Consider the following 20288-nt stretch of genomic DNA (forward strand, 5'->3'; position numbering starts at 1 on the left):
ATGCAAACTTTCATGGGTTTATCTTTGCTCATAGCATTTTCCATACTTCAAAAAAAATGCAATAAAGAAAATCAAGGATAATATATATATGCAAAGTATAGCATGTTTCATAAGAATGCATGAAAAATATAGCATGTTACATTTCAGTCCCACCCAATATATTAATCAATATTCTCGAAATCATTTGAAAAAATCGGCAGCATTGAAATAAGTTGAACAACTTAAATGGTTACTGTTTTCAACAAAATTGGTCTCTTTTTCTTTCCCCTTTATCGATACTTTAAAGAGCTTACATAAGTGCTCAGGGGTACGTGACCAATGTCTTGGAGTGCCACATTTATAACAAACACTCTCATATCTTTTTGAGTGATTTTTATTTTCACTCATATTTTCATGCTGCCTTTTTGGGTGGTTCGTGACGTTCTTTTGAGATTAGTTATTGAAGTAACTATCTTGATTATTTTCATATCCACGGCCGTAACCACGACCGCGATCATTTCTACGTCCACGTTCATGACCACATCCTCGGCCTCGACCAAAATCTAGTTTATGCCTTTGATTTTGGTTTTCATTTTTACTTACGACATTTGCTTCTGAAAATGCCGTAGATACATTGGGTCGGGATTGATGATTTTTTATTAACAATTATTTGTTCTTTTCTAGTGATATCGAGAGCAACGAATTTAAGCTTTGTCAAATTTGACATGGCGGTACTAGAAAAATAACAATGCATTTTATAAGTTAATTTTCATTAATATGACAATACAAAATAATGGATAAATGACGAGTACAAGTATGTTTAAAAATAGATGAAAAGTGTGTGGTGGATAATCGCCGGTGAGTACAAGACTCGTGAACATGATGATCATAATCGTTATGAAAAATAGCCTTAGAATAGTCATCATCTTCATCTTCAAAAAAACCGAGGAGAAAATATTTTGAGAGAAAGAGTGAATTTTGTTGTGATTGAAAATGAGTTTGAGAGAACATATTTATAGGGCAAAAAATAGCCGTTTATGACCATTTGTGACCGTTGGGGGTAAAAAAAAATGATTGTGTTGAAAAAACAGTTGTGATAATCATGCGATGCATATAATGATAATCATAATTAAATAATTATGTATATCATATCACTTTATTATAAGGTCGGTGCCGTAGACATTTTTTTATATAATATTGTAAAATTATACAAATATAATTAGTATAAAGTCAGGTATAGTATATCATATCACATTATTATAAGATCGGTGTCACAGACAACTTTTTATATAATATTGTGAAATTATACAAATATAGTTAGTATAAAGTCAGGTATAGTATATCATATCACATTATTATAAGATCGGTGTCACAGACAGCCTTTTATATAATATTGTGAAATTATACAAATATGGTTAGTATATAATACACAATAATATATATCATATCACGTTATTATAAGATCAGTGTCATAGACAACCTTTTATATAATAACATGAAATTATATATTAATATAGTTAGTATATATATATATAATAAATATATTTCATATCACGTTATTATAAGATCGGTGTCATAGACAGCCTTTTATATAATAACATGAAATTATATATTAATATATATACATAAAAAAATATATAAACAATAAAATAAATATACTTACTTGTTGAATATTTTTGACTTCTTTTTGTGTTTTGGAGCGTCGGAAATTATAGAGAACTTTCGAGTGATCGTGCTGATAACGTGTTGTAAAAAAGTAAAAATTTATGGTAAAAAGTAAAAACTCCAAAACTCAAAATATATCAAACTCTACACTTTATAATATTTTTCTCTCAACTCAATTGTATTTTTCATCACAAATGAAGACCTATTTATAGATCCACATTTGAGATTAGTCCAAAAATTAATATATCATCATCTACATCATCACACACTAATTTTCAACATTTTACAACTCAATATTCAACAATAATAAAATAATATATTTTCAACAAAACTTTTATTTTATAAATCTTAAAATTACATTACACATTTTTTGTCAATTTATTTTATTTCATTCTTAAATATATTTATTTCTCATTATTATTTTTCAAATATATTTTTTGGTACAGGTGATAGCATGTGATTATGGAGACTTTTGATGTCAAAGTAATTCATTTGGGAAAATAGTTTTTCAATCCGTTAACTTGTCATTTTTTTGTTTTGGTTAATTAATTTTTCAGAGTTTGGTTTTGACACACTTACTTCTAATTTTCGATTATTTTGGTCTAACTATTGACGTGACAAACTGTCACGTCAGCAATTGAACTAAAATAACAGAAAATTAAAAGTTAGTATATCAAAACCAAAATTTAAAAATTTAATGGACCAAAACAAAAAAATGGACAAGATAATAAGAAAAAAATCATTTTCTCATTCATTTTACGGATTTTTATTTATTTTCTATGCTAAATTCGTGACATCATTGTCATACATTACATCATTAATTTCTTTAATTTAAAAAGAGTTGACCCTGAAGGGGACCCCATCTTACATGAGTCAGAGACACATTGGCTCATGCGGGGGTTAAATCGAGGGATGCGCACGAACGACAGAGACCTGAAGGAGGGAGCAACATGACCAACCCCCAGAGTATACCCCACAGTATTTCAGCAGGGAATATGCTCCACACGAAGATCGAACCCGCAACGCTGAGAAATTTTTTCCCACGTCACCTCAGGCCTTACCAATTCGTCTATGCCCCTGTGGGTATTAATTGCTTTAATTTTTGTGTGTAGATTCATTTTGATGCGTTAAAAAATTTAACATCAATTAAATTACCTCGAACCGATAATCAACAAATCAATTTCTTCAATAAACCGAGCCGAATGATCCCAAAATATTTCTGTGTATCAAAGAAACATGTGAGATGGCTCGCCCGAAGGTGAAGCCACTCCGACGCTCAAGTCAGTATAGGATTCAATAAAAATGGTATGGAAAGCGTATAGAAAAGATATCATACCATTATGGAGATATCCGGATTCCGTTGTTCCAACATATAAGTAAAGATATGATATGATTTTTCTCATATCATCCATACTACCTTCCGGAGAGAAGTGACGACGAGTGAAACGAGGAGGAACTTTGAAGTGATTGAATTTATATTTTAGAGCATAAAGACAACATTCTGGTTGTTTGCAATTTCCTTTGAGCATTCACGATGGAGTGAACTTATATGGTGCCGAGATGGTCGGGCTTGTGATTTTTGCCAAGTTAATGGACTTGTCTTCATTGTCAAGTTAATGAGTTTATAGTGCCGAGCTGGTCGGTCTTTTGGGAGAGGCCACGAGTGGTGTGGACTTACATGTTGTCGAACTGGTCGGGCTTTTGATGGAGGCCACGAGTGCCATGGGCATACACGTTGCCGAACTGGTCGGGCTTTTGAGGGAGGCCACGAGTTGCGTGGGATATGCCAAGCTGGTCGGGCTTTTGAGTTGACCACAAATTGCGTGGTATGTGCCGATCTTGGTCGGACTTTTGAGTTGACGACAAATTGCGTGGTATGTACCAAGTTTGGTCGAGCTTTTGAGTTGATCACAAAATGCATGATATGTGCCGAGCTTGGCCGGACTTATAAAGTGTCGAGACATAGATTGAGTCTTACTGCTAGATTGCATGTCCGATGTCATAGAATAGGGCCTTATTGCAAGATTGCACGCTCGATGTCGTAGAATAGGGCCTTATTGCAAGATTGCATGTCCGCTATAATAGAATTAGTTCTTACTGCAAGATTGGATGTCCGATGTCTGTAAAAAAACCCAAACAAAGGTACAAGGCAATAGAAATCAAATACGATATTGGGATAATTAAACGCATGACTTCACATAAAAAATTTATTGTGAGATATCTCCAGATTTGTCACAACAACAAGAATAGTTTTCTAAAAATAAAAACACTTAGAAAATTTATCGTTATTTCTCGAGTTACCGAGTAAGCTTGACTAGGTTGTCACAAGATGTCAAGATGCGGTGCACGGATTTTTGTTCAACACGGAGAAACGAATAGCCCTAATTTTTTTTCTTCGTTTTTCTTCAACCGTAGAGAGCACATGGGAATAGATTTCGTTCCCACAGACGGCGCCAATTGATGCGTTCAAAAATTTAACATCAAATAAATTATCTCGAACCAATAATCAACGAACCAATTTCTTCAATAAACCGAGCTGAATTATCCCAAAATATTTCTGTGTATCAAAAAAAACATGTGAGATGTCCGATGCTCAAATCAGTATAGGATTCAATAGAAAAGATATGAAAAGCGTATGGAAAAGTGTGTTAAAGCATATAAAAGAGTTGTAAAAAAATTATTAGTCAACTAGAATTATGAATTAGAGAGTGCCCCTCATTTATAGGAAGAGAGTGTCTCTCAATGTAGAATTTTAATGTATAAGTCAACTAGAATTATAAATATCTATGCAATATTATGATATATCTCTAAAATATAAATAAAGATATATCATCAGATTTATTGCTTTATCCTATAATACTATAGTTTAGAAATCTTGATTGTATTTAAAATAATAAAAATATTCATTAAAAAAACAAAATTTAAAATCAACCATCTAAATCATACCCAACCAAAAACACGGGTTTGGTTTTTAATTATTAATGGACTTGAATTGATTTCAATTTTTATCAAGCCGAATCAATCCGCACATGCTCACACCGGTATACTCTCACTATGCCAAATTTCACTGCAACAATTCAATACTTATAATTTCAAAATTAATATAAATTTATACTTTATTACCAAATTCTTGAAATCTATATGTACTATATTTGAAGTACAATCTTTATTGGTCAAACGTAAATCAAAATTACAATTGCATCCTCATTTATACGGACAATATATTAACGAATGTCTTTTGTGAGACGGTCTCACGAATCTTTATCTTTGAGACATGTCAACTAGGCGCATATTCAGAATAAAAAGTATCAACTTCGCCATAAAATGCAATATTTTTTCACAACTGACTGAATCAAGAGATCGTCTCACAATATTTACTCGTGAGACCGTCTCACAATAATTTTTCTGATATTAATAAGGTTAAGAGTTTAGATAATTTATTTATAATTAGCATATCTTGTCTTCTTTTTAAATTTTTTAAATTACTAAATATTATTTAATATTTATCTAAAATTTTGAATATTTAATTTATGATATCACCCTAAACGTAACACGAAAATTAATTAACACAATAAATTTATATATATACACGGTCACATATAAATAAGACTAATATATATATATATATATATATATATATATATATATATATATATATATATATAAGTTTTTTTATGGTGCCCAACACTATATGCCCACTTCATGCCCACCATGTACAATAGATGAGTTGACTTGTACATGGTGAGCATGAAGTGGGCATATAATGTTGGGCACCATAAAAGAACATTATATATATATATATATAAAGAATCTCCCCCTTAGACACCATCTTTTAAATTGCCAAAATTGCCCTTATGTAATATAAATATTACAATTTTATTTTTATTTGTTTTGTTTTTGAAATTTTGATATTTCAAATTTTCATATTTTTCTCAACTAAACATTGTAGATAAGATAAATTGATAAAAAAAAATTTAAATTTATTTTTATATTATTTTATAAATGTTAAAAAATAAATTTAAATATTATTGAAAAAATAATATTTATATATAACATACAATATTAAATATATTGTATGATTTTATACACACGCAACGCGTGTGCGATTATGCTAGTATATATAATAAGCATTTGAAGTTTACACCAAGTCGTGTAAATATCAATACGTTATTATACGTATAAAGCTAAAAATGCATTAGCATTATTATTATTATTATTATTATTATTATTATTATTATTATTATTATTATTATTATTTTTAAAAAAAACACCGCCTGTTATGACGGGGGTTTGACAGACCCCTACCCGTTCCATTAGCATCATTATTTGTGTGAACTTCTCAATCTATCCTTATTAACTGCCCTTTAATCCAAATATACCCTTATTAAATACCACTAAGATGATGTTTGGCTGAGTTTTATAAACTCTACAAAACAACTTATAAGCTGTTTTAGAGAAAAAATCTCGGTTCAGTCCTAAATATTTGGACACATTTTCGGTTCAGTCCTAAATATTTGGACGTTCCCGGTTTGGTCCTAAATGTTTCTCAAAAGTCCCGGTTCAGTCCTAGATGTTTATACGTTCCCGGCTTGGTCCTAAATGTTTCCCAAAAGTTCCCGGTTTAGTCCTAAATATTTTTACATTCGTGCCAAATATTTCTCAAAAGTTTCCGGTTTGATCCTTCCATCTACTCGTGTGTTAAAACTAACACCGCATAGTGTTATATCATTTATGATTGAGTTTTATATTATTTATTATATATTTAACATTAAACAAGTTGTAAATAAAACACAAATTTATTAGAGCTTTTATCCAAATTTAAATCAATTTTACACAATGTTCAAAATGAAAATATTAAATTCATGATGCTACAAAATAAAAACTTAAATAAAATAAACGAAACTTGAGGAATTAAAATTTAATGATGTTATTTCACATTTCTATTAATTTTGTTATATTTTCATTCACGATGCTTACACATTTAAGAAAAAATCTGGAGGTTGGAAAAAGATATATATCTTTTTAAAACTCTTTTTATAATTTAAAAAAATTAGTATTTGAGAAAAATTCACTATTAAATAAAACTTAATTTCATATCACTACTTCAACAGTGGTTAAATAATTCATTATATTTTCTCAATTGTTAACCATAAGTATTATTCTCTTGAAAAATTTGTTGAAAATTTCAAATATTTTGTAAAATAAGTAATGCTAGTTATTTGATAAAACATTTGTTTATTTGTTTGTGATTGATAATTTTTTTAACTATAAGATTGCACGGTTTAATTATTTTTTTATTCTATAATTTTATTTTGCATAATTTATATTATATTTTCATTTGAAAGAAATTCTTGTTCATTTATTATTATTATTATTATTATTTTATTTAACTTTGTCTTTTGTTTGTAAGTTTTTTTTTATCACACTTTGTTTGTAGATGGAAGGACCAAATCGATAACTTTTAGAAAATATTGAAGACGGAATCTGGAACCTAAAACATTTAGGGCTGAACTGGAAATTTTTAAAAATATTTGGGACCAAACCGGGAACATAAAAATATTTAGGACTGAATCGGGAATTTTTGGAAAATATTTGGGACCAACCGGGAACGTTCAAACATTTAGGACTGAACCGGGATTTTCCCCCTGTTTTAGAGCTTATAAACTCTTAAATTTTGTCCAAACAGCTTATAAGCTGTTTTTTAAAAAGTAAGAGATCTTTTTCTAACATTCTATCTTTCTAATATATCCTTGAATATTTTTATAAATTCTCATCATATCCTACATCCATTAAATATTAAATATTAATTTTTTTAAAAAAATCCAAATCACATAAATTTTTCTAAATTAAAATATTAAAATATTTTTATTTTTTAATATAAGTTTATTCTAAAACTATTTTCGTATATGAATAACTCGAAACCTTATTTCCATAACATTATATTTTTTTTTTTGGTAATTTTGACAATAATAAGATCTTATAATATCAAACATATCAACATCTTTAAATAAGTCTTAACAGCTTTTAAGCTCATAAAACAGCTTTTAAGCTCTTTTTAATAAACTTAGCCTAAATTAATTATATATAATCAATTAATTTTGTCATATTTTGGTGAGTTTTAATATTTGAAAATAATTTGTCACCATATAATTTTTAACAACTTGATTGATTTATTTTCTATTTTAAAATAAAAATAAAGTTTTTTCCAATCAATTTTTGCATCTCACAAACTATAATGTTTTAAAATACAAACAATATTATTTGAACGTATAATTTATAAGCACACACATTACGTGTGTGAAGACATTAGTTTAATTTAATTATACAATATCTTCCCAACTTGTAGGATATCATGAATCCAGCAAAACTTTCTACAATTGGCATTAAATAAACTCATGTGTTATTTGAAGGGCAAATTGAAACCATATAACTTCCAAGTAATGGAAGCAAAATCAGCGTTAGCCCATGGCGTATTTGTGAGTCCAATTGCGAGCCATGGAATCGTACTTTGCCTTGTCACTTTTGTACATGTTAGCGATTTCTGGTACCAATGGATCATCAGGATTTGGATCGGTGAGCAGCGAGCATATCGAAAGCAAAACCTAAACACGCAATAAACAAAATTATTATAAAAAAAGAATTACAAGTTTAATTTTCCCATTTTCGATAACAAAATACCTTGGATATGGTCAGAGCTGGACTCCATTGATCCTTGAGTATATCCAAGCAAATATTCCCATTGTTGTTAATATTTGGGTGGAAAACTTTGGTCCTAAAGGCAACCTGCACTTGAATTACAATTTAATAGATTTTCTGGGAAAACTAAATTTAATTTTTAAACTTTTGAAACTAAAATTTAAATCACCTTTGGAGGTTTAAAAGGGTAATCAGGGGGAAAATGGATAGTAACTTGGAAAACTCCACCGGCATAGGGGCTCTCATTTGGTCCTATAATTGTCGCTTGCCAATGGAACAGGTCTTGACCAACTGGACCTGATTCATTTCATTTATAAACAAAATAAATTCGATTTGTCGAGAATTATTTGACGACTGCTAAGAGTGAGACCTCAAAACGTACATGAACTTGTGAAGTAAATTCGACGTAAATTATGTTATAATATCACGAACCTGCACTGCATGAAGTAGGAGGGTCTCTTTGCAATTCTCTAAGTTCCTTGAGAATTCTTTTTGAAGCCATTGTTATAAGTTAAAATCTCACAATGTAGGAAAATCTCGACTTTGGGATATGAAACTTAGCATTAATGCCACAAGCTTATATAAAAGGGACGAGAGAGTGGAGAAAATGGCTTGTTCATGGTATAAATTCCTTATGGTAAAGTGACCATTACATTTTCTTCTTGAAAAAGAGGTTCCAGTTGACTTCTAGAAAATCTTCCCATTAAAAAATGTGATACCTTCTTTCGGCGCTGAAAAATATGGAAAAAGGAACTTCAGAAATTTTAATTCATCAACCTTATATTTAACATATTTGACACTCTCGTTCCTTATCATATTGAAAATTAATAATATATAGGATATGAGTTCAAAATACATTAAATACAGAAGAAGTGAATGCAAAGAACCAAAAAAAGTTTTATTATTTTGCAATATCTTAAAAGAAAAAGGACAAAATAAACTTTCATTTAAATTTCTCTATCACTATAAGTACCACTTGCGAAGTTGCGAAGAAGAGATTTCCAAGAAACACACTTGGAAATGCCCAAATCCAGCGGTTCAAATTCGATTCGTGTAGTACAAATTTGTAAAGGAGAGAATTGTCCACTTTTAAAGGTTCTCTTCAAGATTTATACGCAATACACATATTGTATTCATCAAGAGTGGATCGCCATTAACCACGGAATCTAATATTTAGCCTTTAATAAATTGACCAAAACTTTATTCCATTCTTGTCAAGGAGAAGAACAATCAGATGTATAAAATTAGAAAGAGTGTTGCTTAATATTTAGGCAATAGAAGTTCTAAGATTATCTTGGATTTGTTAAAGCCAAGGAATCCTACAAGTGCCAACATACATAATAATTCAATAATACATACAAAAAATTAGATGAAATAATACTGATAGATTTGGATCATATGAGGCAAAACTTCTCTCTCTCTCTCAAAAATGTCACAATAATTAAATTAAATAATTAAAAATTAAAAAAAATTAAAAGTACACGAAAGATTGTAAGTTTATGTATCCAAATTAAAAATAATAACGTGAATTCGAAAGCATGGAAAAGTGATTACATTGAAAATAGAATGTAACAAGACCTGTTATGTTAAACAGAATCACAACTGTTGGCCTAGTTCATACTTCATACATAAGAGAAAGCTAATTGAAGTAAATTTGAACAACGAAGTGGTCTAAAGGGCGACTTAGCAATCAAAGATCAAATTCACTAGCATAATCCAAGCCAAAGCTATCACAAGAGATCATGAACACAGAATCCAAGCCACCATTACTTTCACAGATCATTGGGATTGAGGTAGAAGCAAAAGAAAGGGGAATTGGGAGAAAATGGCATTTGACGAACAGTTATCCTTCTTCTAGTGCTGATCACAATATAGAACATGCCTTCTGGGCCTTGCTCTTCTTTTTCTTCTGCTTGGGTGGCTGGAGCACAACTTTAATGGCAGAATCAAAAACTGCCTTGACATTCTGTGGCAAACAAGTGATAAAATAGGACAATATGAGCTTCTAAGTATCTTGAAAGAAGTTTTCTACGAGACAAGAATTAGGAAAACAGGGTCCTGTACATACCTGTTGCGTTTTCGAACTACATTCGATGTAAGCAGGAGCTCCAATCATCTTACTCAGCTCCTCACCCTTCAATTATGAAAGAGAGTGACATAACGTTCAGAAATAGGTTTGCGTACAAATCAGAAGACACCAAGAGAAAAGTGATATTGGTCAGGCATAATAGGCTCACTTGTGCTGTAGTGATTGGTACAGCACCTGGATGGTCCACGAAGAACTGCTTGTCATCCCGAAGATCTAATCCCCAAAAATGTTAAAGAATCAATAAATAAAATATGTTTCCCAAATTATGCACAAAAATTTAGTTGCCTATCCACAAGAGATTTTTTTCCCCAACATGTAAAATATTTAAATTTAGGTCATTTATTTACTTTTGAACCCACTGGGATGTATAAACATAGAAAAGATATATCAAGAAATCAGACCCTAATGCCTTTCACATCTCATCAACATGCTAATGACTGTCCACAAAAGCTTCCTCAATGAACGAAGCTTTACAGACTTGTGTAGACAACAGACCCATAAAGGGTGCAAAAAGAAACATAGCAATCAAATTTCAAGAAGATGGTAGAATTCGTACCCAAGCACCAAAACCATTAACAGCAGAGGTAAACTAATTCCATTTGAGCTTCTTTTTTCTACAGTCCGCTTATCCAGAGAAGATGTTTTTCTAAATTAATATTTAATGGGGAAACATGGCAACATCAAATTAAAAACACCAGCAGTGTTACATCTTAGCCGGTCAAATGTCACAAACAACAGTGACAGCAATAAAATGACAGTAGCCTAAATCATACTTTCCGCCATATTTTTCATTGGATATAAATTGTATCAAATAAAACTACCTTAAAAACTACTGGCCAGATATTACTCGATACAGTTTTTGTTTGGATAGCTGGAGCACAGAAGTTAAGCATCGAAGATCATCAACACCTACGACTTTTAGCCGTGACTTACAAGGGCATCTTTCTCCATCTGTATTCACGTATAATACCTAATGTTGTTGCTTGTGTTGTTTACGGTGGCGTCAGTTTAGAGGGTGCATATGAATAAAAAATCTCACCAAGTTTTGTTCCAACAAGAACTATAGGGACCCCAGGGGCATAATGCTTCAGTTCAGGAATCCACTGGCAAAATTAGAAAATAAAATACTCCATCAAGAAAAAAGAGGCAGCTGCGAGTAGAAGGGAAAAGAAGGAAGTCGACAAAGTAAGAGAAAGCAAATGAACAGAGATCGAGTCATCACCTTCTTGGAGACATTTTCATAGCTGGCCTTGCTAATAAGAGAAAATGCCAAAATGAAAACATCAGCTCCACGATAACTCAAAGGTCTCAACCTATTATAATCCTCTTGTCCTGCTCAATAAAATGAAAATGCAAGTTCATTGAAGTACAACAAAAATACACATATGTTCATGGATTTCTAAGATTATAAAGACAATTAACAACATCAGAAAATGTATAAGAAGCTTTAGTAATTCATGAAAGATATGTCTAGTGCCGACCTGCAGTATCCCATAGGCCAAGATTAACGGTGCTTCCATTGACAACCACATTTGCACTGAAATTATCGAACACGGTTGGCACATAATCCTATTTCATTTCACAATGGGAATCAGGTGAAAAATGATGACAAATTTTCATGGGAAAACAACATAGCATCGAATTCAAATCCAATTTGAATAAAATATTCGCGGTATGATTGCACAATAATAGGAGAATCAAGTATCCTTGAAGACAACTATTGCAGTTACTACATGACATACACCAGTGAAGCATGAAGATACACATTCTTCCTCTTGATCTAACAAGGATATTCTTCAAAAAGATAGAGAATTGCACCTCAGGTCCTCCACCACAAAGAAAAATTAGAGAAAGACGGGATCTTCACAAAATCATTCGACTTCCCATCAATGATATCAACTCCGGATTCAAAATGTGCTCATTATTTAACTCCAAATCAAAATCATTAACACAGGACAGGGAAATGCAGGACCAACATAATATTTGTCATTTCAATTTATTTCTCAAGAACAAAGGAAATCACAAAGAAATCATAAATGCTTAAACAGATCACAGAACGAAAAATCATCCAGAAACAACAAATACAGAGAGTCCAATTCATATATATATATATATATATATATATATATATATATATAAATAAATATCAGACCGTGGGGAAGGTGTTGCTGGTGTAGGAAATCAAGAGACAGGTCTTGCCAACGGCACCATCACCTACTGTGACACACTTGATGAATCTCGAAGCGCTCATTCTGCGCAAATGAAAACTCCCCCTTTCGACGCACACAAAACACAACACACTCTCTCTCCGGGTCGATCTCTCTCCCACTCAGATCTTCTCCAGAAGACCTGACGCAATAGGAAGTAATGAAGAACACCCAATCACACATTCATCAATGCATCAATTTCATGCTCAAAAAAGCCTGACATAATCTCGATTTCCCCATCGATTCCACCCCTTCAATGGAAAAAAAAGTGTGGCAGATCATCAATTCCCAACCATAACCCTAATTGGCAAAGAAGGAGAGCAAGAGGAAAAAGGAGGACACGGGGGGTGGAGATCTAGAGAAAATATTTGATTGAAGAGAGGAAATTGTGCATAAAAAATAACTGCATTTACCCGCCAAACACTGCCATTGAATCGTTCTCCTCTTTCTTCTCGGGACACTCTTTCATATGGGCCTCTTAATGGGCCTCCACGTGTTATATCCATGGCTAAAGTTTTTGGGCCGTCATTGTTTGTTTTTGTCTTAGACATCACGACACCAAATATTCTATTCATGACACACTTTACGTGTTTATATTTATATTATATTATTATACTAGTGACGTAGTACATGCGTTGCATGTGCAATATAGTATATATATACATAAATTTTTTTTAAAGTGGTTGAGTTTTTTTAGTGTAGAAGTTTTGTATAAATTTACATGGGCAAAATAACAAAGAAATTTTGGTGTGTTCATGCCACACCAAAAAATAGTTTTTCTAATACCCTCAACTATTATAAAATATAGTAGAGATATATAGAGTTTTGATATATTGAACAACCATCATGTGTACTTATGTGTGAACCGACTGATGCGGTGTTTGTCTATTAAATGTAGATAATGTCACGCAGCGGTGCACACGTAAGTACACATAATGGTTGCTCACTAGGGGTGATCACATTTTTTCAAAAACCGCCCGAACCGACCACCCCGCACCGCCCCGCACCGTCGTATTTCATTTTTTGAAATAATCGCGGTTTTAAAAAAAAATAAAAACCGCCCCGCCGCTATGGTTCGGTTATAATTTTTGGCCCAAACCGCCCCGCCCCGCACCGCACCGCCGTGTATAGTGGTATTTAATTAGGGTTATATTTATAGAACATTGTATATACATTAAACACAATAGATTCGATCCTATGCCGCCTCCACTCTCTTCTCTCTCAACTCTTCTTCAAAAAATTTTCCCTTCTTTCTCTCTTCATAATCTATTTACTACTTCTCTATACAAATATTAATCATCAACTTGCCTAAACATACTATAGTTGATTAACTTTATTTTGTCGCTTGATTGTTATTTTATTTAGTTTTATTTTGTTTATTATAGTTTTCATTCATTATTCTAATAATTTGAATAGCTTTATTTTTTTTTTCATTTTACCTATCATTAAAAAAACCGCGAACCGACCGCAACCGCTTAAAACCGCCGAAAACCGCGAAAATGATTTTACATATAAAACCGCAACAAAAAAAATTATAATATAACCGAACCGCAATTGACAATTCGGTTTGAATTTCTTATGAAAAACCGCCAAACCCACCGTGATCACCCCTATTGCTCACAATATCAAAATTCTATATTATAGAGTTTTGATATGTTGAGCAACCATCATGTGTACTTATATGTACACCGACTGATGTAGTGTAAATATATATATATATATATATATATATATATATATATATATATTTTGCGAAAGTAAAAAAAAAGGTTAAAGAAATTTTGTAAATATATCAATTAATTTTATAAAAAATTATTATACATCAATGATAAAAAAAAAATTAAAGTGACAATTTGATGATTACATCTGATAAACATCAAAGGACAAACAATGAGAGTTGGTCATACTAGTACCAACCCTCAACTTTAATATATTATATAGAGATTACACCAAATAAAGTTTGTTTCTATGTATAATAATTTTATTTAATTCATGTGTCAACTGTTGATGAGATGATATTATAAGAGTAGTAACATTACACTACATCTAATAGTCTAATTTTAATTTCAACATATGAAGTCCACATATTTTCATGAAACTCGCATATCCAAATCAATTTTGAGTAATTGGATCTTACATTATCAAGGTACTACCCTTATGATTGCATGAACTTAACATATCTTTACTTAGATATACATTCACATTTGATGATTTGAAATTAGAACTTGCAATGATTCAAAAAAAAAAATAGAACTTACAATAAGTAAAACCAATATTATTAATTTTTCCATTCATTTAAGATGCAAGATATAAACTTCTTCTAATAAAAAAAATGCTCATGTTCAATCTGAAATAATAACGAAACAACCTTTGGCTTGTGAATCCAAAAAATCTGTGATACCTCACGAATGGGCCCATCACATGCTTGAATCCCAATGAAGGCCCATAACCAGAGACTAAAGTCTAAATCTCATTCTAAGAAGTAGGGTCGGCCCATGAGATAAGTGTTGAAGAAGAGGTATGTTGGCTCCCAAGGGATGAGAGAGAGCACTATCAAGTTGGACCCTAGCCATGAGATCTCTAGGGTAAGACAAAAGCCTATGGCAATATGAAATAGAGATGTGAAATTAGATGTGGAGGTGTAGAGAAAAGAAGTGGAGGAGGGGCTCGCCTAAGGTGGGTGAGTAGACGAGCCCTAAGGTGGTAAGCTTGACTTTGTATCTTGGGTTGTCTTTGGAGGGCGAGCCCTGAAGAAGAGACGCGTGAACTACATGCTCGTGGTCCCCTACAAAGTGTTTGTGGCCCCTACCTTACTTCTTATAAATACGGGTTTGCTCCATTCATTTGCATTCATCCACTTTCATTTTTGAGGGGCGCCCAAGATCCTCTTTCTCTTATTCGTTCACGTCTCTGACTTGAGAGTCGGAGGGGCTACGCCGGGACACCCTCCCGACCTCCTATAACATTATTTTCTTGATTTCAGGTTCATCTCTGGACTTGAATCTTTGGGCTCGAATTGGATCTGAACCATCAAATTTTAGTGATTATCACTTGACGTCGTATGTGGGAACATCGAGGTAAGAGATGGTTGGAAAGAGAGGAAGTAGAAGGTCTCACACTACCTTATCTCGCCTAGGACCGAGGATGGAGGAGCCTCCCCCTAGGAATATGGTGGGGAATATTACCTTAGAAGAGTTGGACCAATTTATCACTAAGGTTGTGGAAGAGGCCGTGAAAAAAAAAAGGAAGTCTCGCAAGGCCGAGGTCGTGAACAAGAGCAAGACCAAGAGCAAGTGCAAGTGTCAAGTAAGGATGAAGTAGGCCAGCAGAGTCAGGTAGGAGGAACCCTACCCCCTCCGAGCATGGATGATCAAGAGAAAGAGGAAATGTGGAAGAAGATAAAGATGTTGACACAACAACTTTGAGGCAAAGGTTCAACTCTTAAGAGGGAAAGTCCATTTTCCATGCGATTTTGGAGGAAGAACTTCCAGCTAGTTTCAAGAAGCCAAGTGTGGGAGAATATGATGGAAGTACGGACCCAGAGGAGCATATGGGAAGATTTGAGAACGCCGTCTTATTTTATCAATACTCCGACGATATAAAGTGTCGAGTATTCTTGAGCACGTTAGTAAAGTCCGCCCAGCAATGGTTCAACATGTTGAAGCCCGGTTCCATAAGGTATTTTGAGGATTTCAGTGTGGTTTTTATGCATCAGTTTGCTAGTAGCAAAAAGTATTAAAAGAACTACTTGAGTCTATTTGTGATGAAGCAACAAGATCAGGACGCTTTAATGGTGCGGCTTTGGAAGTGCCGCCTGCTACTTTCGATATACTGATAAGTGCCTTTACCCAAGGGTTGAAGGGAGGAGAATTCTTCAAGTCTCTGGTTAAGAAGCCTTCATCAAGCTACGATGATTTTTTGGCACGAGCGGAGAAGTACGTGAATTTAGAGAACGCTCAAAGACAGAGGAAAAATGAGCAAAGGCAAGGGGGTAGCAATGTGGAAGGGGTGGATAAGGGAGTAGGAAGCAGGGGCTGGGAGAGAGGGAAGATGATCGAGCTCGAGGTAAAAGACAGTTTTCACCTTATGTCCCCTTGGCTCCAAATCGGGACAAAGTGATGGGGGTGAATGAAAGAGGGAGTAGGCAAGGAAGTTTACAAAGGACTGAGGAAGGCCCTAAGTTTCCTTCACCTATTAGGAGGGCCATAACTCATCCGAGAGGCAATCGAGAGTTTCAATCACCCCCAAGGCGGGGTCGGGGTCTTCATTGGATAAATCCAAGAACGTAGGAGCCAAGAAGGGAGATGGAGGGTCAGGGTCCTCCTCAAGGGATTGACTAGATAAGAAGGAGGATATATGAGGCTAATAATCCTACGAGAGGTATGATCCATATGATTTCAGGAGGTGCCACCAACGGTGATTCCGGACGGGCACGTAAAGCACATGAAAGGAGGATGGAGAACTTTGAAATATCTAAGGAATTGAATCCACCACAAGATCCCATCATCAGTTTTGGACCCGAAGACTTTCGTGGTGTTGTGGCTCCGCATAATGATGCTTTGGTGGTGACGATCACAATTGAAAATTATGATGTAGCAAGGATATTTGTTGATAGTGGGAGTTCGGTTAATGTATTGTTCAAAGGGACGTTGGATCAAATGAAAATAGAAGGATTCGAATTGGAGCCCATTTCCACACCTTTGTATGAATTCAGGGGTCATGCTATTCTACCGTTGGGCCAGACTGACCTCTAGTTTCTATGTGAAACGATCCTAGATGGGTCACGAAGATGGTAAGATTTATGGTGGTTGATGCTCCTTTGTCATATAATGGGATTTTGGGCCAGCCAGCTATGAAGGATTTCAGAGCTGTAGCTTCCACGTATCATCAAAAGCTTAAGTTTGATGCAGGAATAGAAGTTGGAATTTTGCGTGGGGATCAGAGGATGGCACGCCAATGTTATGAGGGAGTGGTACGCGAAGAAGGAAAAAATACACGGGTGGAGGTTAGCATGATACGAGGGGGTGGAGCTATGTTAAGTGTTAACAGTGGCTAAGAGAGAGGTTCAAGTACTTGAGGAGGAGGAACTTGAAGCAGTGGAATTAGGGGGGCCAAAGGTGAAAAGCTTAATATAGATGGTGATTTGGAAACTGAGGTCAAGTAAAAGCTCATTATTTGCTTGAGAGCTAACCTTGATGTATTCGCTTGGTCAATTCAAGAGCTCAGTCAGAGGCATAGAACAAGCAGTTATGGAGAACAAGTTAAATCTCTTATCTGAAGTTTGCCCCGTAAAACAAAAGAAGAGGCACTTCGGTCCCAATAAGGATAAAGTGATAAAAGATGAAACAGAGGAGTTGCAGCTGGGCACATTCGAGAGGTGCAATTTCCTACTTGGCTCTCAAATGTTGTGTTAGTGCCCAATAGCTTGGGTAGGTGGAGGATGTGTGTTGATTTTAGGGACCTTAATAAAGCGTGTCCAAAATATTGTTATCCATTACCTCAAATAGATCAATTGGTGGATTCTACGGTCGGCCATCAATACTTATGTCTAATGAATGCTTATCAAAGGTACCATCAAATCCCTTTAGCTGTGGATGATCAAGATAAGGTAAGCTTTATCACTTCAAAAGGGACTTTTTGTTATATGGTCATGCCCTTTGGGCTTAATAATGCCGGAGCCACGTATCAGTGTTTGATGGATAAAGTGTTTGCCAAAAAAAGTAGAGAGAAACGTGTAGGTGTACGTCGTTGATATTATGGTAAAATCAAAGGACACTACTTGCCTCATCGATGAATTGGTGGAGACTTTTTCCACCTTAAGGTCTTATGCGTTGAAGTTGAACCCTGAAAAGTGTATGTTTGGAGTGAAGAGTGGAAAATTTTTGGGATATATGGTGACGGAGCGTGGGATTGAGGCTAATCCGAATAAAGTTCAAGCTATACAAAACATGACGTCTCCGAGGTCCGAAAGAGGTTTAACAATTGAAAAGGAGAATTGCAGCCTTGGCGCGATTCATTTCTCGGTCGGGTCATCATAGCCTGCCTTTTTTCCCAACCTTGCGGAAAGCCAAGAAGTTCGAATGGGGTGAGGGTTGTGAGAAAACTTTTGGATAATTGAAGAAGTATTTGGCTGAGTTACCCATGTTGGCTAAACCGGTGGCTGGAGAAGGATAATGGGTATATCTATCGGCCTTGGAGGGATCCATGAGTTTAGTTCACATTAAGAAAGAAAGTTCGACTCAAAAACCTATTTATTATGTGTCGCATGTGCTAAAGAGGCTGAGTTGAGGTATTCGGGTTTGGAGAAGTTGGTATTGGCATTGGTGCTGACGGCAAGATGCTTGAGACCATATTTCCTATCTCATCCCATTGTGGTGCTTACGATCAACCCTTTGGGAAGGATTTTAACTCAACCAGACATGTCGGGATGGTTGGTAAAATGGGTTACCGAGTTGGGAGAGTATGATATATAATACGAGCCAAGGACCGCTATAAAGGCGCAAGCTTTGGCTGACTTCTTAGCCGAAACTGTTCATTTGGAAAATGAGGATCCGTGGAAGGTGTATGTTGATGGTTCAACGTCTATTGAGGGTAGCGGAGTAGGGTGGTGCTAATTTCTCCTGTGGGTGAGGAAGTGAAATTGGCGGTGAAATTAGATTTTAAGGCATCTAACAACGAAGCCGAATACGAAGCCGCTTTATCTAGACTTCGAGCGGCTAAGAATGTGGGAGCTGTGCGGATCATGTTTTTTACGATTCACAATTTGGTGGCACAACAAATGAAATGGGTATATGATGTGAAAAACAAAATTCTTATTGAATATGCTCGAGAAATGGATAAGGTAAAATAACAATTTGCGGAGGTGGTTTTTGAGTAGATTCCTAGAAGGAGAATGAGAAAGCGGATGCTTTGGAAAAGATGGCTGGTTCTGTGGGAAGTTGGAAAACTAGGGAAGCAATATTCAAGTAGAGCTCACACCTCATATGAGCTCGACCATACCTGAACTCGAGGAAAAGGATTTGAGGGTGGTCATAATTAATTATTTGAAGGAAAGAAAGATGTCTGAAGACCCTAGGGAAGCTCGAAAGTTGAAGTTAAATAGTTCAAGGTATGTATTGGTTGATGAAGTTCTATATAAGAGGTCATTCGCGGGACCTCTCCTTCGATGTTTATGCTATCAAGAGGTTGATTACGTACTTCGATAAGTACATGAAGGGTGTTGTGGGAATCACTTGGGATCTCACATCTTGGCAAGAAAGGTCTTGTTGGGGGGATGTTGTTGGCCTAACGTCTTGGAAAGTGCCCAAGAGTTGGTCACATCATGTGATAGTTGTCAACGACATGCTCGATAGCAACATTGACCTGCGGAGCTGATGAAATCTATCATCTTTTCTTGTCTTTTTGATCAATGGGGTATGGATATTGTGGGTCATTTTCTCGTAGCCCGTGCTCAGAAGTAGTTTTTATTGATGGCTGCTGATTACTGCTCGAAGTGGGTAGAAGCTGAGCCTTTGGCTAGGATCACTGAAGGAGATGTGTTGAAATTTTTGTGGAAGAATTCAGTATGTCGGTGTGGGGTACCTAGGAGGCTGATATCCGATAATGGAAGACAGTTTCAAGGAGCTAAGATTCAAGCGTGGTGTAAGGAGATG

The 20288-nt window shown here is 34.6% G+C and overlaps 3 protein-coding genes across 3 annotated transcripts; 1 reads left to right on the plus strand and 2 right to left on the minus strand.

Annotated features, from left to right (window-relative positions):
- Positions 1-7880: 7880 nt before the first annotated feature.
- On the minus strand, positions 7881-8920 carry LOC140887582 (ubiquitin-conjugating enzyme E2 10-like). Its single transcript, XM_073294918.1, has 4 exons — positions 8773-8920; positions 8510-8637; positions 8323-8427; positions 7881-8246 (listed from the first exon to the last, which is right to left on the minus strand). Exons 1-4 carry the CDS (start codon positions 8840-8842, stop codon positions 8103-8105), a joined length of 447 nt encoding a protein of 148 aa, XP_073151019.1. The 5' UTR covers positions 8843-8920; the 3' UTR covers positions 7881-8102.
- Positions 8921-9865: 945 nt separating this feature from the next.
- On the minus strand, positions 9866-13045 carry LOC140893390 (rac-like GTP-binding protein RHO1). The gene is made up of 7 exons (XM_073302453.1): positions 12582-13045; positions 11911-11998; positions 11652-11761; positions 11469-11532; positions 10578-10642; positions 10409-10474; positions 9866-10306 (listed from the first exon to the last, which is right to left on the minus strand). The coding sequence occupies exons 1-7, from the start codon at positions 12678-12680 to the stop codon at positions 10205-10207; spliced, it is 594 nt and encodes a 197-aa protein (XP_073158554.1). The 5' UTR covers positions 12681-13045; the 3' UTR covers positions 9866-10204.
- Positions 13046-16754: 3709 nt separating this feature from the next.
- LOC140890097 (uncharacterized) lies at positions 16755-17390 on the plus strand. The gene is made up of 2 exons (XM_073297854.1): positions 16755-16857; positions 17038-17390. Exons 1-2 carry the CDS (start codon positions 16755-16757, stop codon positions 17388-17390), a joined length of 456 nt encoding a protein of 151 aa, XP_073153955.1.
- The last annotated feature ends 2898 nt before the right edge of the window (positions 17391-20288 follow it).

The sequence above is a fragment of the Henckelia pumila genome, chromosome 3, assembly GCF_033568475.1.
Source record: "Henckelia pumila isolate YLH828 chromosome 3, ASM3356847v2, whole genome shotgun sequence".
NCBI lineage: Eukaryota > Viridiplantae > Streptophyta > Magnoliopsida > Lamiales > Gesneriaceae > Henckelia > Henckelia pumila.